We start from the raw sequence: 24,938 nt of genomic DNA, 5'->3' as shown, positions 1-24,938 counted from the left end.
GCAGAAAATAAATTTATTCAAAGGCTGTTGGGTAGCTTACAGGATCACAGGGAAGGTGGGGGGAAAAAAAGCTTGAAAAATAAGAAAAAAACAAAAGGAGTGTGTTTCATAGCCTGAACTCCAGACAGGGTCATCCCACAAGGGTAGGTCAAGAAAGACACTCACTGCTCTCTCTGGCCGAGCTGCCGCGGCTGCCGCCAGAACCAGCTGTGGCAGCCTCTCCCACCACTGGGTAGACTCTTCACTCTTGCTGCTTCTTTGCCTCACTAATTCCATATTCAAAACCCCAGGTGGTTGTGTCTGATTGCCCAATCCTGGACTGAAAACAAGACCATGCCCTAGATTCTGAGTTCCCAGGGAAGGCAAGTTATCTGGGCTTTTACACTTCTGTAGGTGGGTGTAGCACCCTCCCACTAAGACCCATGTTGTGGAGAATTCTCCAAATATAGGAAAGAGGGTCCAAATCAAGGCAGTCACAGAAATGCAGAAGTTCCCCCAAATAACCAGCTTACCTCTTGGTTCTAATCATTCATGTTTCTATTTTATTTTAAGCACTGTTCTGGGCATGTGCTGTGTACTCACAGTGCAGATATCAATAATGCAAGTACCTGCTGAAGGCTTTCCTAAAACATATCTATTATGGTGTTCTTCTTCTTTGACACTATAATAATTTACAATAACTTAAGACTCCTCAACATAGTATTCAGAAACATTCTATCAATTGATCCATCTTACATATACAGCCTTTTCTCTTATTATTTTTTTAACTATAAATTCTCTTCTCCAACTAGGATAATTATCTTCCAATTTGCATAAATTAGTATGCTCATTCTCTGCAAAACTACTGATCCATCCACCTATTTCTCCCTAGCCCATGCCTGAACTCACTTTATTTTTTCTCCAAGTAGCACCCCACTTCTATTCTTTGACTCCTTCAGGATTCCAATTGAGAATCAATGAGAGTCATGAAGCTATTGCAAATTAAAGGCACATTTCCTGTGAAATCATACAATATTTATGTATACTAAGTCATACCTGCATCTTCATGCATAAACACTCTTGATTGATCTATTTCTGGTTTTAAATGTAGATGTTTTACTTCTCCAAGTAGATTGTAAATTATTCAAGGATTTTATCTGCTAGTGTATCTCCTCTGCCATATCTAGCATGTTAAACAGAGTCTACTCTCTGTCTGTGGAATAGCTGAGCAGATGCCTCGCCAGTTTCTACTCTTACCACACACTTTCAAAGAATCTGGGATCCTGGAGCCCATTCTTCTGAAACTTACTTTGTTTCATTCTTTCCCACAGTCTCTAACTCTAGGTGAACCCTGTTCATCATTTCACAAATGTACAAACTTCATATTACTGTGGGAACCAGACGAGTATGACTGGGCACAAACTCACTGTCATTATCAGAAATTACCTGAAGCAAGTGTTCAGGTGATAGCAATAGTGTCATCTTTTTAGAAGAAACATGACATTATTAAAAAATTGAAAGAGTTAATTTCTGTACTACATCATATAATCTTTTTATGCTTTGCAAAGTTAAAACGGAGTAGAAATGGCTTTCATTTAAGGATCTGATTATTTTGTCATTGTCACAGGATGACATATTAATTGGGTACTAAATTTGCAAATGCCCTTTCGAATGCAAACAAATGTGTCCTTTGTAAATTAAGGAAAAAACAGATGCTTATTTCTCACACAAACTTCCTTTCTGATGCTGTCAGAGCAGTACTTTTTCAGAGAGTGAGTTTTGGCAGATGGCATCATAATTAAAATAAAATGAAATAGGCTTCCAAGTGCATCCATATCATCTTCCCCTGTGAATGCCAGAAGAATTTTTAAAGTTTCTAATGAGTCTGAGTGTCCTCATAAATATAACCTGTTATTGAATAAATACTAAAGATTACATTATGACTCTAATGTTAGCTGAGATATCTTTCCAAATCAGATATTAACTGTATCTGTTGCACAAGGAAATGCAATACAAAAGAATTTGAAGTTATTGAACTTGGAATCTTAAAGAGCAATGTGAAAATTATTTCAAAGTTCTGGGGGCATTTGTCATAAAGGACAGAGGCACAGGTGGCCAGGTCTTTCATGCATGTGGCTCTTCACATTTTCTTACCAATATTTAGAACTTTGGGAATCCTAAGAAAGGACAGTCCAGAAAGGAATTCTTTATTTAAGTGAATTCCAACACCACCATCTCCTAACCTCATCAAAAATAACTCAAGTTGTGACATTGAACAATGATTTAATAGCAGTTAAATAATATCCCTTTTCATAGAGTTGTTCCGGGTATTAAATGAGATGATTTACGTAAGGCACTCAGGACAGTGCCTGACACATAGCATCAATAAATTGTAGCTAACTTTAGTACTTCTATGGCACTAAATAACTGAAGTGAGGCAGGAAAGAGTATCACTTTTATAACTTTGGCTATGAAAAATTTAAAAGATAACATCCTGGGTATGTTGGGATAGGAACATAAATAGCATTTTTAAAAGTAGAATGACACATTTTTTCGATGTAAACTCCCATCAGTAAAAAGAGTTGGCAGGTAAATATTGAGTCCACTCTACAACATAACTCAAGGGAAACTTCTCTATAAAGCATTTACTGTCCTCTCCAGTCCCCAGCATAAATGGCCATTTCTTTATTTGCGCACCTTTGCATACTTCTCCCATGATATGTCCCAAGTCATTAAAGTTCTTTTGTGTACACGTCTTGCCATAACTACACAGTGAACCTCTTTATACAGAAAGTTTTTCATTTCTAGCTCTTAGCACAGCATTCAATAAATCTTGAATAAATGAATAATGAATTTCATTACTCATTGAATAAAATAAGGAGCATTGATCCATATCTGTCTCCACTATGGTAAATATAAAGCCCAATGGGAGAAATGAAAATGAACCCAATAACATCTGAAAAGCTCTTCCTATGATTTCTATGATTCTCTTAAATATTATCATTGATTTGTATGTATTTTGCTGAAAACATACTATATTGGATACCTTCATTTACAATAAATTTCGATGTCTAACAAAAGTTTAAAATATATTGCTCTTAGAAAAAGTTTGAAAGAAATTTGAGATCTGTCTCAGTAAACAGTATTTTCTAGATTTTAAAAATAACAGGATAACTTTGAAAGTGTACAATGTGATGTTGTTTGCAAAATTAAACTAAAAAAAACAACCACCTGAAAAATCTTGCAAAGTTTATCTTATCCATGTCATTGTAAAATGTGATAAAGTATAGTATTACAAGTCTGCTTGTTAAAAGCACACAATATCCATAATGGGAAAATAAAAGCTACTGAAAATCTATGTTACCAAAAGCAATGTAACTAAACCTTTAATGCCTTTTTTTTTCCCCTTTACTAAAACATTTTCTTTAATGTCTATGTGCTTCTCTAACATTTCTGTTAGGGCATTGACAAGGTAGGAAGTGAGCTTTATGGAACATGGCCAATATCAACTTTTTATTTTCCCTTCTTCCTCTCCACCTCAACCAACCCAGAACACCTGGAAATATCTGAAATATTTGGCAAACACTTTCACCACAGGAATACCTAACTAAAAACTGTTAACATTTGATTTAAAAAAAAACATCCAAGGGCACATACCTCCGTTGCAGTTTCAACCCCTGGCCCTGGTTGTCCTTGGAGCGGGAGGCAACCAATCAATGTGCCTCTCACATCAATGTTTTTCTCTCTCTCCCTCCTTTACACTTTCTCTGAAAAACAATGGGAAAAATATCCTCGAGTGAGGATTAAAAAATAATTTTAAAAAAACCCCACAAAATATAACAATTAATGCATTAATGTCATAGGAAGCCAAAATTCCTTGTGCTACCCAGATCTCTATCTGAGGCTGCTCTTAGGTGAAGGTCGAGACATTTTTTATCTTTCCCAGGGCCACAGTAGGTACATGATCTCGTTCATTCCTTTAACACATAACTGCTCTAAGCATCCACTGTCAGATTTGAGGGCTACAAAGGTGAGTAAGACATATTCCCTGTCTTTAAGTCTTTCACCACGAGGGAGATGAAGCCAGTTGCTATAGTATAATCTTCACAACTCTCTAGAAGTCCCTTTTCTCAATGGCATACCTTATTCCTTCTCTCGCCTTCTTTGTTGTTTGTCTTTGCTGCCCTTTTCAGTCTGTCTTGTGACATCTGGTCTTACTGAGTTTTCCAACTCTCACCACTTGCTATGAAACTTCCCAAAATCACAGCAGTTTTAGAACAACCTGATTGGTATATCTATTACACTGCTGAGAATAATATGCTAATATTTTTAGCACCGGTAAAGTAGCTTTTTCAGGTTCTTAACCTGATCAAGGAGAATGTTCTAATGAAAATATCATTATTGTCTTAATTATAGTTTTACTTCAAGGCCTATGTTTGTAGTAATGATGAGATTTTGATTTGTGACCTAACAAAATAATTTTAAATATGCTTGTTACTTTACTTTATTTCTAAAAAAAAAAAAATGTTGTACCATAATATCTTTGTAAAAACTCATTTAGTTATATATTAAATAGAAAATTATAATCTGACATAATTGTATTTGTTTTTATAAAATATTTTTTATTTTTTAATTACAGTTTATGTACAAAATTATATTAGTTTCAGATAGACCCAGTGATTAGACCTTTGTATACTGATGATTATAATGAAGATGATGATGATGATGACAGTGACAGAGCAACAATAGTAGTAGTGGTGGTAGTAGTAGTAGAGTCTAACATTTATTAAGTGCTAAATATGTCAGACATTCTATAGTTCTATTCCTTAAAGCATCGTGTAAGATGAAGAAACTGAGGCTTAGCCAAGAATACCCAGAATTCCAATCAGCTCTGTCTGACTCCAGAGCCTGTAATATTTTTGTCAAATATATTCACATAAATACTTAATTTTATTTTTAATTTATGCTGGGATAACAAGGTTGGTATTTTCAAATTATAGCTCATGTAAGAAAAAATTATTTTAATTTTATATAACTAACCACATTTGCTTTGGAGTCTTTGTTACTATTGATGGAAGGTGAGAGAAAAACTTTCCCATTAAAAGCTTTTTTCTTTTAACCCTTTAGTTTGAAACAGCCTACTACAGCTGGGGGGGGGGGGGGGGGGCAGGCTAATAGCCTGTCAACATTAAAGCTCAAATTCCCTATCACATTTTTCCCCCGATGGGTCTCTCTTCTCCTCTTCCATCCAAGACAGTGCCAGGTAGTAGATGGACAGGTATCCTTATGGTGATGAGGTGGGTCTATGGTCAGCCAGCTGTTCTCTGACTTTGCTGGTCACTGCTGTGATATGGCTTACCCCTGCTCAAGCTACGGTCCCTGTCTTTCTCTAGAGTAGTTAGGAACTGCACACCATGAGTCCTCTCTCCCAGGGCTTTGCACCTCCAAGTCCTACTGCAAACCAAGGCACATAGAAATGACAAATTGATCCTTGACTCTCCTTCTTGAAACCTAAAATAGGTGCCTGCTTAAATAGAGGCAAATTCACACATAAAGACTGAGGGGAAAAAAGAGTATGTTAATACATTTTTAAAACTTTTGTCATTGCATATACTTGCACTCTAGACTCTATGCCCTTTGTGTAGCAGACTTGATTCTGAAAATGCAAACTGAGAAGAATCTGAAACTACATTTAATATGTAACCAAAGTCCTTGACTCCAATTATCATATCAGTAACATTTTAACTAGTGATATCTGTGTACAAATCAATATGTTTGTATGTTTTTTTGCCTCAATAGGTCATTACAGGTAAAAAAATATGTGATTGTCTCTGTTAAACCATGTGGCTCTCTAAAACTTTCTGTGGGCTTTGTCTGCACGATACCATTGCTTGAGTAATTTGAATTTATACATGTAGAGTCTTGCAAAGTTGCTGAGTGCTACATCCTATCACACTGTCACTGCTTATATGATTTACACTCAGTCCAGTTGTTACCACTGATACAATCCCAGCTCCACTTATGCCTTTAACATTTCCTGAAAGCCTGGCATGTAAGACAACCTTCAGGGCAGGTTGGTCTCTCTTCTAATTTGTGGGATTGACTGGCTATTTATATGCCAGGTACCCTAGGCAGAGATGGACTCTGACAGCTTTGCATGGGTAATATTTTTCACTGGGGTGAAGTGCTCTCCAAGAATTCTTGCAGTGTTTTAGGCATCGGGGATACCTTTCAGACACAGCAGGCATCATGTTTTTTATTCCAGGCCTTTTTTATATTATACAGATTTACTTGCTATGAACAACATTAGGAAATCCAACCCTCGGCTTTTTGTGTGTGTGTCTTTGTTTCCTTCTATCATGAAGCAAAGCAGTAAAACAGTAGATGCTGTTAGGTCCAAATCCTCTAAGTTTGTACATTACTGTATCATACCTTGCTACCATATTTTATAATTTTATCAAAAAGGCTTTTGTATTTTATTAGGAAGGGATGTCATTTCCCTACTCCTGATATCTGATCCAGTCCTTCAGCCTGAGAATGCTGCAGAGATGGGACAGAGCTGAACAGGCAAAGATTTTTATAAATCACAAATTATTGGCCAGACCACTGGAAAAAATATTCTGCCCACTTTTGTGTCTGTGGGTCAGGAAACTCAGGATTTGTACTAAAATTGCGCCATTTCCTTCTTTGAGCAAAATATCATATTTGAAGTGGATGCTCATATAAAGCAGATGTTAGAACAGTGTGTATTAATAAACACTGAGTTGCTTTTTGATACTGGCTGGTATTATGATGATGCAAGATTAATTATAACCTAAATGAAGGTGTATCTGTAACAGTTATACCATTCACATTGTTCAGATTCAGAGATGCTCATACCTCTCAGCACCATTCATTGCACTGTGTTGCCAAAATGGGGGAGATTATGGTTTCAATATCTCTATTTAGGGACCTAGCTAAAATAATCTGGGCAGGAAATGACCGTGGTAAAGAACATTTGGACAGTCCTACACACACATCTGGCTATATTACTATGATTTAATGTCTGTGTTTGGGCATTTCTGTCATTAACATTTAATAGGCAGCAGTAGTGCCTGTAGATTAATACCATATAGAGAACAGAAACCGCATTGTTGCAGTTACATTCTGAAACCTTCTGCTTTTATGCCATGAGAAAAGCATTTCCCAGCCTTCCTCTCAACTCTCGTTACCTTTGACATTCTGTAATCTATCTGTGATAGTAACTGCTGACAATTATACATTTTTTTCCACCTAGAAAAAGTCTAAAACAGAACTATGAGCTTGGTCAGCTTGTTTATTCTGTTAATGTTTAAAAACATTCCGCAACACAGATGGAAATTATGAAAGTTATGCTCTCTTCATTTCTCTTCCCAAATGATGTTGATAATTAGTATTTATTGATTTTTCTTTTTAAGTTTCCTTTTCAAAAATGCATATGAATTGAATATGAATTACTTCTTTGTTTTGACAGAAAAACACAGAGCTCTGTAGACCAGATAAAGTAGAGACTCTATGACAACCCATGTCATCCCAATTTGACAAATGTCCAGCTAATCTATAAAGCATGTAAGCCTCTTAGGGTCATGTTTTTCATAGCAAAAGTAAAAATTGATGTTAGTGCTTAATGGCATGTAGAACTGCCATGATGCTTCTGCACCCAGTGTCGCAGGAGATGCTCAGACAGCACCAGCACGGAGAGCTGGCTCATCTCTCTGCTCACTTTAGTTCACAGCCCTAGGTTCATACTCAGTCTGATCCGTTTCACCGGTCTGAGTGGCATTTTAATTAAACAATGCTCTGAGGCTCCATATTAATTAGAAAATGAAATTAGGACATATTCCTAAGTAGAATTCAGCTCATCTATTATAATAAACAAAGGTAAAATTTAAATTTCATTTTTCCAAGTCCTTACTGTATTGATGTTCAATATTTAGTTGTCCCCAGAGATTTTAAACAGTATGATTTTTTTGTATATTTCCAATTAATTAAATTTTAAAAACTGCTCCACTAGAAAAATGACATCCATTGTGTGAATTCACCCCAAATACCCAATTGACAAGTGTATTGCTGACTTATTGCATTAGGATTATTTAAATCAACCGTAATTAATTATATCTGTAAAATATAAGAGCCTGCAATTCCAGCTTCTTCAAAAATTACCTGAGGGTTTAGGTAGAGTAAAATATCCATGTTTTTCTCCTTGTAGCATATATCATAAATTATAATGAATTAAATAGATGAAATTTTTTGTTTAAGGGTTGGCTCTGCCTGAAACCATCAGCCCCATGGATGTGGAGACTTATCCCTGTGCCCTCAACTGCCTCCCTCCAAGGAGGTGAGGAATAAAGATTTCTTGAATGAAAACAGGGCTCACAAAATATGCTACATTGTGAGGGATACATTAAGTGATGCCATCAGTGAAGAATTGCCAATGTCATGTAATCTATCCAGATCTCATCAGGAACACTTTAGCTGCCCGGCCGGGTATGGCTCAGTGGTTGAGCATCCACCCAGGATCCAGGCGATTGGGGTTCGATTCCTTGTCAGGGCACATGCCCGGGTTGCGGGCTCGATCCCCATTTGGGGGCATGCAGGAGGCAGCCGATCAATGACTCTCTCATCATTGATGTTTCTATCTCTCTCTCTCCCTCTCCTTTCCTCTCTCTGAAATCAATAAAGACATTTTAAAAAAGAAATATACATATATATATATAATAAAAAATAAACACTTTAGCCAATCACTTCAGGGACATAAAATGAAAAGAGCAATCACAATAACCACTAAAACCAGGACAAAATGTGGCTGCTTCTCCTAAATCTTTTAAATCTTTACTGATAAGGCAAAGTGGAGAATTAAAGCAAAATTTTCATTTTTTTTTTTTCTCTTTCTCATAACCTATCCAGGTCTTCATCAAGACTCCCTTGAAAATGGTGGCTAAATAATTTTTAAAGCTTCCAGTTTTATCAATATTCATTTTGAATCAATAATTAAAATACAGATGCAGTTTCAATATGAAAGAGAATATTATGAGCAATTTAGCTCTCAGTCCTTGAACTGGTTTGACCTCCCCAGGTGGAGCTGTGTAATCCACTTAGGAATGAGTAGAATAAACTGGCATCCTTGTAGGGCAAAATGTGACGGTTTAAGGAGAAAGCAGACTTTCGGTCTCCTTCCTCTACTCTGGTCCTGACCTTTTGCCCAGACTTTCCTTCTTACAAGTCTGTGGGTCAAGATTCACCAACCACTTTATCTCTAAACAAGACCTTGCATCTTGAAGCCAAAATGCATTCCCAGTCCCACAAAAGCAGCAAACTCTGCCAGCTAGACCCTCCTTGAAGAAACACCTGTTGCCAGGTCCCAGGATTCCGTGAGGTCCTGCTGCAGGGCCTTTACTCCTTATATTCTCTTCACCAAGACAAATGCCCAGAGTCGACACTCGTTATGAGGTTCTGTTATGATTACCTGGAATGGCAGATTCCCAGAATGAATGGAACTCACCTCTGCACCTCCATAAAGCCAAAAGTTTCTTTTCACAGAAGCCTCGCAAGTTAGCTCTCTAAGGTCACTGTCACCTTAAGAACAAGTGTCAGTTGGGGAAACTTACATCAATCCTGTCCTCTCTATAGATCTGTGCCTTCCCTTCTAAAGTATTAAATTCTAGTCTGACCTTAGGTCTAACTCACTAAAATTAATGTTTGCCCCACCCCAGACTCTGGAAGTTTTGTGTTTATGAGGGTCTGAAGTTCCACAGACCTACAGGCCATAAGTGTAGAAGGCATAAGATCTGGTGTAAATTAACCCCACGCTGCAGAAACCAGTATCCTGATGTCCACCTTCAGGAAAGCATACCGAATTATGCACCATTATGCAGTTATTCCCCTTTTGAACCTCAATATATTTCTCTGTGCTTTTACCTTCTAGGTCTTTGTAAAATAAAATCCTAGTCCCAGAATCTGTCATTTCTCTAATACATGATTTTTTTTTTCTGAGTGGTTAGCAATTTTATATAGTTAGGCCCATTTGCTTTTGTTTGTATTCAGTTTTAGGATCCCCCCATCCTTTATAATTTAGTTTTGTTTTTGTGAACAAAAGAACATGGACATGATTTATAAAAAGTGTTCTCAAAAATGTCTCATTCCCTTTCCTATCTCTTTTACTTTCCTATTCATGCCTATCTCTTATGGTTAAGCAATTCCTTGAGTTTCTGGCTCTCCTTCTTATGTATCTTTTTTCAAAAATAAGCATGGAGTGTTTTTGTTTAGCAATATATGCCACAAATCACTGTATACCTGACTATAGAGATTTTCTTCATAAAGTTTGCAGCTATCCTGTACTCACCATGTGCACATAACATGTCCTTTTAACCAGTCACCTCTCGTTTGATATTTAGGCTGCTTCCATGGTTTTCTATTAATATAATACCATAGTGAATGACCTTGTGCATTTGCCTTTTGTATTGTTGAAGATGAAACTTTACAGAAATTTCCCAGAGGACTGATTGTTGGATCAAAGGAAAAAGTCTGCCGGCTTGTATTAGTTATTGCCAAATTCCCCTTAATATGAGTTGTATTTAAAAAAAAATAATTATATATATATATATATATATATATATATATATATATATATGAGTTGTATTATGTTACCCACCCACCAGCCTTATATGAGGAGCCAGTTTCACCACAGCCTTGCTGAAAGAATGTGTTGTCAAGCTTTTGAGTTTTCACCATTCTGATAGGTGAGGCAAGGTATCTCAACATAGTTTTAATTTGCATTTCTCTTTTGATAAAAGAAGTTGGACACTTTTTCATATTTAAAGGACATTTGTGTGTGTTTCTAGAGAGATTCCTCTGTTGCTCTCTTTCTACCTTTTTGAATTGGGAATTCACTTTCATTGTTGTTATTCTTCCACATGTATATATGCTATAAAATTTCCTCTGATCACTGTTTTAATTTTATCTTCCAGATTTTGCTACTTAGTGTATTCATTCATTACTTTTAGAAATTCTGCAATTTCAGTTTACATTTCTTCTTTGACACAATAGTTGTTTAGAGTTTTTAATTTCTAGACGAAAGTTCCTTTGATGATGACTTTGCTTTAATGTCTAGACTTTATTGCATTATGGTCAGGTATCATTGTATTATTTCTGCTTTGTGGAATTTACTGAGACCTTTTTGTAATCCAGTATATAGACAATTTTGGAGACTGTTCCATGTGTACTTCAGAAGAATATATATTCTCTATTAGTGGAGTGTGAAACTCCAAAAAGAGACAGAGGTGGGGGAAGAACCAAAAGACTTGCCTAATTAACTATGCTATATTTAGTTCTTCTATCAGTAATTTCGTCAACTTGACCTACCTTAGACTGAGAGCAGTCTCAAATACGTGTTATTAGTGTATATCTATTTCTCCTTGCAACTCCTGTAGTTTCTGTTTTGTAAGGGTGGTGTGTATTATTTGATATACATATATTGATAAGTTATATTTTGTGACTCTTATGGTTATAAAGTAGTAGTTTTTGCCTGGATAATGCTTTTGAACCAAATTCTGCAGTTTGATAGCAGGACTGTAATCCCCATTTTATTTTATTTTCCCTTTTTTTCTATATGTCAGGTATAGCTTTGTCCAACCCTTTATTTTTAGCCTTTCTGAATCACTTGCTGAAATGTGTCTCTTTTTCTCATCATAGAGTTGGGTTTTTCTTCATTAGCTAATTAGAAAATATTAATCATTTATTGCTATATTTTAACTCTGCCATACTATTGTATGTTATGTTTATTAACCATATCATGTTATATTGCCTGTTTCTTTCTCCATGGGGTTGTTTGTTTGTTTTTGGTATTTAGAACAGTTTGTATTTGTATTCTAATGTTTGCCTTTATACTGATACCTTTTATAAGGCTTATAGCTTTATAAGGTATTAGCTTTAATGATAGTCTGTGACACCCACTTATTACCTAAGTAACAATAATATCCCTGGTCATTCTTTTATTTTTCTCCTCTCTTTTTTAATTATATTATTTCAACAATGTTTAAACATATAATTTCATTATTATTACAACCTTTGTATCCACCTTTGCTCTACACTTTGATGTGAAATTAAATGTGTTGAATGATACCATTAGTCCTTTCCTCCAGTCATCTCTTGAATTAAGGTTGGTTTAACTAAGTAGGTGTCTTAGGAACTGTCCTTGGGTACTGTATTCTCCGAGTTCTTGCATAATATAAAGGGGGGGTGGGGAGAGTGTGAGTGTGTGTCTATGTGTTGATACTTGAAAGACAGATTGGCTGGACATAAAATCCTTGGCTCAATCTTTCTTTGAGATTCTTTAAAACACTGCTTCACTGTTGTCTAGCTGTGCATGTTGCTCCTGAGCTATGAAACTGTTATCAGAGGAAATAGATTCTTGTGGTGTCACAGGAAACGAATTTCAAGGACACTCGCGAAGGAGGATTTGAGTGATAGTGGCAAGATTTATTAAAGCAAAAACAAAGAAAAGGCTTGGTATAGAAGAGGCCAGATCACAGCAATGGGAGTAAGCCTAGACTGGGCTGCTTAGACTCAGAAAAGGAAGTTATAGCAGCAAAAGGAGAGCCCATTAAAGGCCTCTGCTCCCCTGGTCACAAGTCTTGTGGGGATGCTTAGAGTTTAGGAGAAACGAAAGTGAGAGAAGGAACAGCTTGCAGGGCACAGATGCCCTTGAAAAGGCTGCCACACTCGACAAGGCACTTCCCCAGCAAGTCCAGCAGCAGAAGCTGGTTGATATTGTTGGTCTGCCTCCAGGTACACCATGCCTGATGCCTCATCCAAGACTGGGTGGCTCAGCTCCATGTCACTGTGGAAGAAGTCGAGAGTCCAGGCTCCAGGCCTGTACTGGTGCCCACCAGGCCCAGGAGGGCCAGGGCCCAGAGCTGCAGTGCCATCTCCCCTGGTACCCAAGGCTCCAGGAGTCCAGCTCAGTCTCTGTTTCCAGCTGGCATTAAAATTTTTAAGCTGTGTAACCTTGGGCAAGTTACTTAACTTCTCTGTGCCTCGTTTCCCCATCGACATGTTCACCACCAAGGCTCCATGGCACCGAGACCAGGTGCCTGCCCCATTGGAGATGGGTCTTTGTTAAGTTTTAATTCTATTTCCTTGGGTTTGTGAAAGGGCAGGCTTTCTTTCAAAGAATCCAGTCTCTTTCCTGGCTTTTCCTGGGGCTGTGCTAGTGCCTCCCCACATCCAGTCCCTTTCCTGGATTTTCCAGGGTTTTGCCCGTATCCTAGCCAGTCTTTATCCCAGATTTTCCCATGGTAGGATCGTCCCCCTTTGTGATTGCCGTTTGGGCTCCTGCTGTGTATGCCTCCTAATTCTGCTTCATCATTGGGCTTCTCCGCCCACGCACTTAGCAAAAGGACATCCCCCTGTGCCATTTTCTTTCCCTCCCATTAATCCACCAGACTCCACTGGGTGACTGTAAAGCTACCTCTTCCTACTTCAGGCTGGTTTCATTTGCTCTCCTTCTTTTGTTAGTAACTAACCGCCTACTGTAACGATATCATTTTGGTGTGTTTTTTTCCCATTGTAAGGAACTTACCTTTTAGCCAGTTTTTCCCCCTATATGTTAAATCTAATGGCTACAGTTATGTATTGGAATTAACTGTTCTGAGAGAATGTTCCAGGTGCATGGAAAACCCTTTCAGTATATAGATATAGTTTTTTCTATTTCTGGAAATCTTTTTGGATTGTAGTTTTAAGTATTAGTTATATTATTTTCTTCTTCCTGTATTCCAATTATACATATACTGGATTATCTTTGCCTATCTTCTATATTAATGACTTTTTCTGATTCTTTTTACATTTCACTTTGTTCTGTTGGTTATTACCATGTCTTTCCTCAATGGTCCTTATTTTATTTCCAGTTGAATCTATTCTCTCTTGAATACCTTGTAATTGAGTTTTAATTTCAAAGATTCTTTATTTTGGTCAACTCCCCTTAACTATTTTTCAGCTCTTTGTCCATTTCTGTTCAGAGCTTTTAAATTTCTTATTCAAAATGTTGTTTAATATTTATAAGTGCTTGTTTCAAAATATCTTAAGAATTCATTACAATTTTCTCACCTGTGTTTATTGTGAAGGAGGACAACAAATTTTCATTAGTTGTATTGTTTTTACTCTTATTTCTGATTTCTTATAGTGATGTTGTATGATTAATGCCTGCTGTTTTCTATTAATTCTGAATTTTTTCCCCTAGACCCACAATAACAGTTTCATATAAGCAAAAATAAAGGATGTTAGTGGAATACTATATTCTTAGTTTATGAGCACCCCCTTCTGTTTCTTTTGTGAATTACTGATTCTTTAATAGATGACATAATTTTTTTGCAGAGGGAGTAGTTGGTATGTCTTATGATCTTAAGATTATCTCTTGTTTCTGCAGATGCTGAACTTCTACTCATGCTTCTTTCCTTTCATAACCATATTTTCAAATTTCCAAGAGCCATTTTCTCCATCACCTTCGTCTTCTTATTAAGCAGTGCCTCCCCAAGACTCCATCTCTCGTTCTGCTCACTTCCAAACATTTTTTTTCAATTCCCCAGTAGTAGTTGCCTTCTGATCAATTAGGTCTATTACCAACATTTTCTCCTACTCAGGATGGGAATTTCTCTTTCTGAGGGTGATTTTGTTTGTTTCTCCACCCCGAGGCTCCCGGGCCCTTCTTCCCTTTTCTGCATACTCACCACCATTTCTGATCCAGAATGGGCCCCTGAGTTGGCCCTGCTGGATTGGGGCATTTATGTCTCTGCTTACATATAACGTTTGAATTCATTGTATTTTTTTTCTCTTAATTATGTTGTAAGTGTGGGCTCTGGATGTTTTCATTTTGGTTTTTCAGGGTAAGTGGAGAGATTAAAATTTAAATGTCAGCCTTTACAATATAGAAGCTCAGTATGTTTGAGTAAATAATTTTAAGTGGGTGATGATATAAATAGGTAGATCAAAGGATGGATTAACATAAACTCATAAAAGTTAAGAGAAACTGAAGATGTATATTTTGAAATTAAAAACCTAAGCATATAGTTGCTTCCCATATCTTTCTTTATATTCAGAGGTCTAGGAATGTTTTTTTAAAAATTCTAGGTTTATCACTTTTTGACCTTCTAATGCAGCTTGGAAACATAAACTGAATATGACTCTGTCTTTACTACGCAAATCCTTTTTTGTGCTATGCCTTCTCACCATAACTTCTTGTCACCATCTCAAATAAATTTCTGTCATGTTTAAGTTAGCATTCCAAAAGTTCACATATATTTGACAGCCTTTTTCCAGGTAGAAAGGGGCCCTTGAATGCCCAAAACATGAGTGAGTACACATTTCTTTGTGTTCCAATATCTGCCAAAATAATCTTGTACATTTTCTGCTCAAGTCTGGTAAAATAGATTAAGGAATAAATGTACCTGGAATTTTTGGCACAATTGTATTTTTTATTAAGAGCAAGTCCATGAAATCATGGTCAATAATTTTAAAATGAATTATAATATTGTGGTGATAAAATACTCAGGCTGAATCCACATGATAACATGAATTAAATATCAGTAGTAAAAATACAGCTTAGCTAGTTCTTTCCACTATAAAAATAGTAAAGCTCCTATATGCCCATGAATGAAGACCTCACAGCCTGTATTTCTATGAAATCCAATGGGTTTGGGCTCTTCCATGTAGGCCCTTTATGAAGAAAATGATGAAACAAAAATAAGCAACATGAGCAACATTTTCTACTTTCTATTTTTGTTTGCATAATTTGTTGTTTTGTTTATTTATTTTCCTGACTGAATGAAATAACATTCTCTGGTAAAGAGGAGTAAATTTGAGTCTTGATACACAGAAAAAGCTCTGGAAGGATACACTCTCAACTTTATGTCTGGAAATGGGACTGTGATTAGCTATTCATTATTGTATGGATTTTGTTAAAAACAGGAATGTATCCAGAATTTACTTTTATAATTACAACTGCATTTTGAATAAAGGAAAAGAAAAGCAGATATCACAAAGTTTATTAATAATAAAAAGTCATCTTTTGCATTTTTTACACTTGCACAGTGTGCTCTTCCTTTTTCTCTCATTCTAAAAATGTGTTTCTTGTGAAAACACACTCCTCGGGACTACTTTTATATAACTTTTCCAGGCAAACTTAGTTCTATTTTTCAATTTGTATTCATATATATATATATGAATTTTATATATATATATAAAATTAATAAATATTGGAGGAAAACATTTTAAATAAGTATTAGCTGTTACCATATTGTGTACTGCACACTATATTATTCGGCCTAGGGAAATATTGTATGTTTCTTATGTTCTGTTGTAATGTCATTATCTCTTAAAAAAAAAAAAAAATAGAAAGACCTTCAATTAAAAATTAAAACTAGCCCGGCCGGGCATGGCTCAGCGGTTGAGCATCGACTTAAGATCCAGGAGATGGAGGTTCGATTCCCGGTCAGGGCACATGCCCAGGTTGTGAGCTGCAGCTGATCAATGACTCTCTCATCATTGATGTTTCTATCTCTCTCTCTCCCTCTCCTTTCCTCTCTCTGAAATCAATAAAGATATATTTTTTAAAAAAATTAAAACTAGTCCAAATAAAATAATATCTCCAATATCTTGGTATTTTGTTTGCTTCCTAAGTTGGTCGGCTTTCCTAGCTTTGAAGAGAATTGTAAGCTCCCACTAGGATGGGCCTACACACAACCTTCTATGAATTAACATAATCCATGCCATGGCCTGCACAAGACACTGCTTCCCAGAAAAGGAACAAAGCCTGACTCCAGATTTTGAACTCATATTATTGAATCTGTATTTTCTAGGATTCAAGATGCAGTAACTCTTAAATATGAATGTGGTGTTTATCTAGTTTTTCCAGCAGAAAGATAGTAGGAAAAAATGGTAAAATCCCAAAATTAAAAGTCATTTTCTTGGAAAAGTCTGTTGAAAAAAATCAATATAATATAAAAGAATATAAATGCACAAATTCTGCATTCTTATTTTGTTCAAAAATTTAATGCTATCTAAATGAAGTTAGTGTTTTATATATATATGATTGAATATTAATAAAGTGTTAATAGAAGTCAGTTAATTGATAGCAAGAGTAGATAAATTGCTTTTTCAATGTTTTTAAAATTTTTTTTAATGTATTAGCTTCTTTATCTTTATTTTGAAAGTATTACAGATGTCCTCTTTTTTCACCCATTTAACCCCTCCACCCCGATCCTGTCCTCCACCCCCACTCCAGGCCTTCATTGCACAGTCGTCTGTGTCCATGGGTTATGCATATAAGTTCTTTGGTTAATTTCTTCCCATCCCCCACACCCTGCCCACCCTGCCCTCTGAGATTTGTCAGTCTGTTCCATGCTTTCATGCCTCTGAATCTATTTTGTTCGTCAGTTTATTTTGTTCATTGGATTCCACTGAGTTCATATGAGTGAGATCATGTGATACTTGTCTTTCCCTGGCTGACTTATTTTGCTCAGCATAATACTCTCCCAGTCTCTCCATGATGTCTCAAAGGGTAAGAGATCCTTCTTCTTTACAGCTGCATAGTATTCCATTGTGTAAATGTCCCACATCTTTTTTATCCACTCATCTTTTTAGATTTCCAGAAAATTACAAAAATAGTGCAAAGTATTTTCACACACCTTTCACCTAGCTTCCCCTAATGTTAACATCTTTTATAATACAATTATTAAAACCGGGAAATTAATATTCATGTAGGATATTAACTAATGTACAAATCTTATTTGAATTTTGCCAATTGTGTCACTAATGTCCCTTTTCTGGTCCAGGACCCAATCCAGAATCCTGCAGTGCATTTAGTCTTCCTGTCTCCATAGTCTCCTCCACATTGTGCCAGTACCTCAGTCTTTCTGTTTCATGACCTTGACAGTTTTGAAGAGTACTGGCTAGTTATTTTATAAACTGTTACAAATGTATCTACCTAAGGGCACAACCCCACCCATACCTGGTTACTATATGGGTGTGTTCTTAACCTGAGGGCAGCCATTACATTGATCTGCCAGGCCAACCACTTGGATCTATTTTGAAGGAAATGAATTAAATTAATGAATTCCTTGGGGGGAGGGGGATACAGAATTGGGAAACTGAGAGATCAAAGTAGTAATGGCAGTGTTTGAGATAAAAAGTAATATAAAGTCAAGTTTGGGGTAGCCATTGTGGGACATAAGCAAGATGAGCAACAGAAGTAAACACTCAGTAAAAAAGAAAGAAACACAAGCACAGAGATAAAGGACATAGTTTAAAAGACAAAGTAAGACCTTCTGAGATATCCTGAGTTAGTGTATCCTAGGTTCCTTACAGCTTCCCTGTATTTGGGTCCTATTTCCATAAGAAATACTGACCTTGTATTGTACAAGTTTCCCAGTTGCAGCCTGAAAACTGTTTTTTGTGAGTTAGCATAAAAGAGTCTCTATTTCCTACATTGAAAGTGGACCTAACAAACACATAAATAAAATTTGGAAACAACAAGTAAGTGCAAAATATAGCATAGCAGCTGTGGCAGAATCCAGGGAGAACAGGATGCCTACTTAACTTTTTGATTCTATTGCAGTCTTACAAAGCTTATATGACTGACTACAAATTAATCTAGACATTTACACAGACTTCTACAGAAGGGATCACTGTAGGAATGCCTAATCACTGAATTTCCTCCATGGTTCCATGTCCTGGAAAAAAACCTCAGTTAAAACAGTTCTTAATGCAGCATTAACCTTGCTGATCTCAAGTGTTTCTTTTTCCCTTTGCATAGTATATGTTATTCTTTCATCAGTGTGACCTTAATCATCTGTAAATTTGTCAGGTATTGTTGAATAAAGTATTCTAAGTAACCCAGGACCTAGGAGCTCCAAGCTACATGCTTGTCCTATTAAGCAAATAGTATAAAACTAGAAATTATTTTTTCATTTGTTAGCTGTATTTTTGAAAGAAGCAATTGGTTTTTTAAAAATTAATTCAAATCCAAATTGCTCACTTTTCACAGTGAAAGATGATTCTCAATTTTTCATTTTCTAGATGTACATATACTCCAGTTTAAAATCTTAAAGCATTTATTTTATGACTTTTCTTTTTATGAGTGAAGAAAAACTTGTGGATTTTTACTACTGTTCTAGCCCAGACCTTTCTTTGCTACTCAAGAAAAATGTCACTAAAGGGAATACACACAAACACCCTTGTACATACACATGCACATGCACATAAACACATATATATATAAACATATGTATAATTTACATACATATAAATGCACATGCATATATAATGAACACACACACACCTTTTAAAATATTGATTGTATGTTTTTGTACCCATTTTGCCACATTTACAAATGAAGTAATTAACATTAATCTGTAAACCCTTTGCAAATATTTAAAATAAAATAAGTGGCAGCTCTTTGTAACATGGTTAAAGCTATAGTGTATCATTTTGTCTCAAAGTGTGTGTTAAGGAGCACTAATAGTTTATTTTAAAGTACAAGTGTTTATAACATATAATTTTGAGGGGGGCACAAATTAATCGTTTATTTTGGAAATATAAAACAAGCAGGCAAACATAATATACTGATATGAAAAATTAGGTTCTCTCTATATTCTGATACTTCATGATGGCAAGGGGAAAGGATAATAAATAAATGCTTGCAGAACCTTTGGTGCTGTAAATCTGCAAAGATAAAGAATCCATGAAACCTGTACTTCAAGGATACACTGTTTAGAATTAGTAATTTACTCAAAGAAGAGCCAAAGGTAAGAAATACATGAAGAATTAGTTTATATTATAAAAGATAATTTTTAAAATTGGACCATGAAATGCTTCCATGTAATAATGCCATTAAGAAGTAAGACTAGTAGCCATAAAATTAACCATATTAGTCTTTTATTCTATACTGAATATGATTATTTTATGTATTGCATTCATGAAATTATATTAAGCCTATTTAAATATGAATCCATACATTCAGCCATATTAATAATAAATATTCATAATATTGATTGCTGTACTCTGTATATTCTTTTATTTTAGTAAAAAGTAAAAGACACTTCACTGCTTGTAAAAGGCACCCAATAGATATTTGTCAAATGGATTCTTCATTTTAATAGCCAGATTCTCCAGTAGCTTGAAGGATATGGTGAAAACCATCTGAATAATTATTCTAGTTAATCTTAATTGTTATATATGTTATATTAAACACAGTGTCTGAATTGATATCTGAATTGATTAAGATTGCTGGAAACAGAGTACAGGGATTTTAAATTCTGAGTTATTGTTAGGGTAAAATGAGTTAGTATGTGGAAATTCATCAGTACCTGGAATATACTAAATACCTAGTAAAAGTTTGCTCTCATTATCAGTTTGAAAGAAAAATTTCTTAAGGTACTCCACAATTTGGTGTTATAATTTTATTAAGATATAACTAAGAATTATTAAACAAAGTCATAGCTTAGACTTCATATTAAAAAAAAAAAACTAGAAAAATTTCTTCAGTATTTATGCTAAGCTCCAGTGATAGAAGACATAAAAGAAAACAATGACAAACTTACAAAATAAATTTTAAAACTTCTATGTGTTAAAAAATAATGTTCAGCAAAATTAAAATTTAAACAAACTCTTAATGTATATGCAACATATGTGATAAAGAATTTATATCCTTAATAAGTAAAGAGCTCTTATGAGTTAATGAAAATTAATGAGAAATGTGCAAAAGAAAAAATAATTGCCCAAGGATGGACAAATGATCAAACTAACTAGAAATCCAAGAAAGATAAATTAAAACAGCTATTAGCTATCATTTTAAAATCAATTGGATTTATTTTTAAAATAATGATACATAATACTTTATCTGCATATCCAAAATTAAAAACTGCCTTTTGTAACTTGTTGGGCAGGAAAACAGAACCTGGTCTGGATGCATTTGCAGCAAACCAGTGTTAACTGAGATGAAGTAGTCCTTGTTATGTCTCTTAGTGGCTGCATAAATACTCATGTGTTTGATTATAAAATGCTTCTCAGACTCTGCTTAGAGTGTTATAGATTAGAAAGCATTTACATCACGTTAACTTTCTAAAATTAGAAAAATACTGAATTCCAAAACCTATCTGTCCGTATAAGTTTTGGATGGAGAATTGTGGACCTGTGTTTAATTTGACGGTACAGAGAAACAAAATCACTCAGTGAGATTATAAATTGGTTATCTTCTGTGAGTGTGAAGATAGTAATCTGGCTGTACATTAAAAGCCATTAAAGGGTTCATGCCCTTTAATCCAAAATCTCACCTCCAGGAATTTATCATTACTAAATTACTAAGAAAATAGTGAAAGATTTAGGTTTTCGTAAATCCAACAAAGATGGTATGTAATAGGTAAAAACTGGAAAGCCCAAATGTTCAATATTAGTAGTCTGCTCTGGCCATACCACAGACTACTACTTAGCTACTTTTAAAATGATATTGTTGTTTGCTCTGGCTGATGTGGCTCAGTTGGTTGAGTGTCGTCCCGTACACCTAGAGGTCACTGGTTTGATTCCTGGTCAGGGTACATGCCTAGGTTGCAAGCTTGATTCCCAGTAGGGTGCATGCAGGAGGCAGTCAATCCATGTTTCTCTTTTATCAATATTAAGGTCTCATCAATGTTTCTCTCTCTCTCCCTCTCCCTTCCTCTTTCTCTCCCTCAAATCAATAAAAACATATTTTAAAAAAATAAAAGTGATATTGGTTAGTAACTCATTCATGTTGGAAAAATGGCCTTGGTATTTTGTTAAGTAGAAGTAGGCTATAAAAATAATATGCACCATAGGATCTAATGTCTTAAAAATATTATTTGCACATATATATATGATATTCATCAAAATATTAATGATGGTTATCTCTGGATGAAGGAATTGCAGGTAATTTTAATTTTTTAAATAACTACTTTGCAGTGAACATGTATACTACTATAATAATAAAACTTCTAAATTTTATTTAAATATATTATTTAAAGCATACCAATATGTCTTACTTAGATTTCAAATTATATATACATAAAATTAGGATCTATCCAGAAAAATATAATATTCTTTATATTTAAGGATTGATCATTATAAAGGTTCATTATATCATGAAGCAAAGCCTGGTTTTCAAACAGCCTGTTTTTGCCTATAGTAGCATCTATAGCATTGTTGCTATTTTAAATGTGTGTGTGTTAAAATTACCCATGGGAAACTGGAAATATGATCCATATTGTCAAGGAAAATGTGTTTAGAATTTTTGACTTTGTAAAAAATATGCCTGGAAGTATATTGGCAGTATTCAAATCTGACCCATGAGGAGAGAACAGCAAGCTAACCATCTTGAATGGTGGGATGTCAATCGAGAGTTGATAAAGTCTTTGTTAATGTTCATAAAAAAAAAAAAAACTTGCTATTTTCAGAAATATATTTTGAAAATATGATCTTTATACTGAAATGATCCTTTTAACAATACACATAAATCAGGAAGTTGTGTGCACTTTCAGGAAAGCAGTGTGCCTCCTGTGTTGCCTTGAGTGGTGATAACATGATGACATGCCATCCTACTGCTTGGCGTGGGATAAACAGCTAGACCCAGCAGTACATCTGCAGAGAAGAGAGCTCTGTTTTTTAACTGCCAATTTTCAAGTCGGTGCTTCTAATAGTTCCTACAATATGCGTCTGAAATTTGGTGCTGACTCTGAATGCTTTATTCCACTTTGGTAGACTTTCTGCAGTCCATGAACAATTAAATTATATTACTTTTTATTAGAAATTGTGATGTCTGTTACTTATTTACTAAAAGAAATAACTTTTTATTTTTCAGAGCTTCCATATGGCTGGGAAAAAATCGATGATCCCATATATGGCACTTATTATGTTGAGTAAGTCTCTAAGTGTGATATTAACTTGTTATTAATGTGTCGTGAAATTGTGTTAGTGTTTCATTTATGGAGCATGTGTAGCTAACACTCCCTTTATTTCCCTTTCATCTTACTTTGAAGTATCCACAAAGACTCTAGCAGCACTAGCTAGCTATTTCTTGCCTCTTCCAGCTGGCTAATTTGTCATTCTTTTCTTTTGACTCAAGATTCTAAAACAACAATTGGAAAAGTGTGTTTCACTTTGTCTGCTAAATGACTGATAATTAAAGATATCAAAGTAAATGCCCTTCATTTTGCAATCAAAATGTTGAGAGCTGACTGGGGGTCTAAAAGAGATGTTCTATTAAACCAGATTTCAAAGTCAACTAAATGAAGCAGCCATACTTTCCAGTAGAAGGATGAAATAAATTTTAGATATTTTTTCACTTTTAAGATCATTTCAAATCAATAGTATTTTTCCTGTAGATTGGATTTCTATATTATTGGAGCTTGCATTGCCTTAATGTATCTTAGCATAATATGATTTATCCCCTCTATGAACCCTTTTATTAAAAATAAAGTCCCTATTAAAGATTAATTTATATACATATTTTTATTAGGAAAGTCAAGTAATATTCATAATTTTCAAAACTTAAGTATGTGATTTATTTTTCCAGATTCTCCTTTTCTGATAGAAAATGTTTCTATTATCTATTGGGTAGTGCTGTTTATGTTATTTGGGTGAATAACAAAGTGTACATTTTCCTTATGGGAAGTATACTTCCCAGGAAGTGCAGAGGTTGGAAAACAAAAGACATTCACAATTATTCAATTCAGCCATTCTAGCTTGAAAGCAACCACAGACCTGACTTAAATGAATGGGCATAGCTATGTTTTAATAAAACTTTATTTACAAAAACAGTCAGCTGGCTGAATTTGACCTGCAGAACATAATTTGTTGACCCCTGCCTTATGCTAATTCTTCAGATTGTTCTTCTGTGTCCTCAACTCTTTTTGAGCTGACATCCAATGTGGGAAACAATGCTTAAATCTTTCTTCTCTGTTCTAATTAGCTGTCATAGAAGTGAGACATCCACATGTCAGAAAGCAATGCTTCCTACTTTCTTGGTCATTGAGTTGTGTGTTCTTCAAGTAAAAATATGCTGCTGGTTTGTAGTTAACTAATGAATTGGACATTGACTATAACTCTAAAAGGAAACTGTCCTCATTATTGTTATACTTCAAATGGTTACCCTTTTGTTCATTTTTGCTTAAATTATATCTCTCTCTAAATTTCTCCACTTCATTTTTCATGTATCACCACCATAATCAGAAAAAAATTTATAATTTAATCAGTCGTGTCCGATATTAGATCAGACTGATATTTAATAGTTTTAGATTTCAAATAATGGCTGAGGTCATGATACAGGTGAGTCAAATAGTTTATCATTCTTCAAGTTGCATCTAGTTTTATTACTTGTCATGGTTTTTCCCAATTACGTGGTACCGTAAGGTATACCAATACTAATGTGGGTGTTATCAGGCGAAGCAGAAAATTGAGATAGATCATTCATTCAAATCTAAAGATAATTTTAAGTAGAATTACATCCTAATATTTCTTGGAAACAACTTTTGGAAAAAAATCATCAGAATATTTAATTCATCAGAATATTTATTCATCAGAATAAAGTACCTCAATTTATTATATATAATACAACATTACTTGAAATGAGGGATATTTTCCATCAAAACAAAGACAATTTGTCCATCTGAATTAGAATATGCCTGTTTACATGGTTTGTTTTAATTGTTCAAAAGATATAAATCTCATCTCCATGACACTATTATTTTCACAAGATATATGTATATATTGGTTCTGAATAAGAGTTTTGTTTGTGAAATCTATATGAATAGATATGTGAACATTGTAGTTATTTCTTACTTTTAGTCCATAGAGTATTTTGGTTGGAAGTCACCTAATTTCTTATAATTAATTTATACAGAAAAAAAACAGTAACTGACTAGTTTAAGTCACTATATCAA

General features: G+C 34.9%; 1 protein-coding gene across 4 annotated transcripts in view; it reads left to right on the top strand.

The window, feature by feature from the left end:
- The window catches only part of MAGI2 (membrane associated guanylate kinase, WW and PDZ domain containing 2), a 1,283,361-nt gene that overhangs the window by 965,590 nt on the left and 292,833 nt on the right, over positions 1-24,938 (top strand). For all 4 annotated transcript variants that reach the window (XM_081147187.1, XM_081147188.1, XM_081147190.1 and 1 more), the window contains one exon: positions 22,859-22,916. In XM_081147187.1, coding sequence (XP_081003313.1) covers positions 22,859-22,916 — 58 coding nt within the window. The remainder of the gene's footprint in view (positions 1-22,858; positions 22,917-24,938) is intronic.

The sequence above is a fragment of the Miniopterus schreibersii genome, assembly GCF_964146895.1.
Source record: "Miniopterus schreibersii genome assembly, chromosome: 9".
NCBI classification, from domain to species: domain Eukaryota; kingdom Metazoa; phylum Chordata; class Mammalia; order Chiroptera; family Miniopteridae; genus Miniopterus; species Miniopterus schreibersii.
This window is presented reverse-complemented; position numbering and strand designations above follow the sequence as displayed.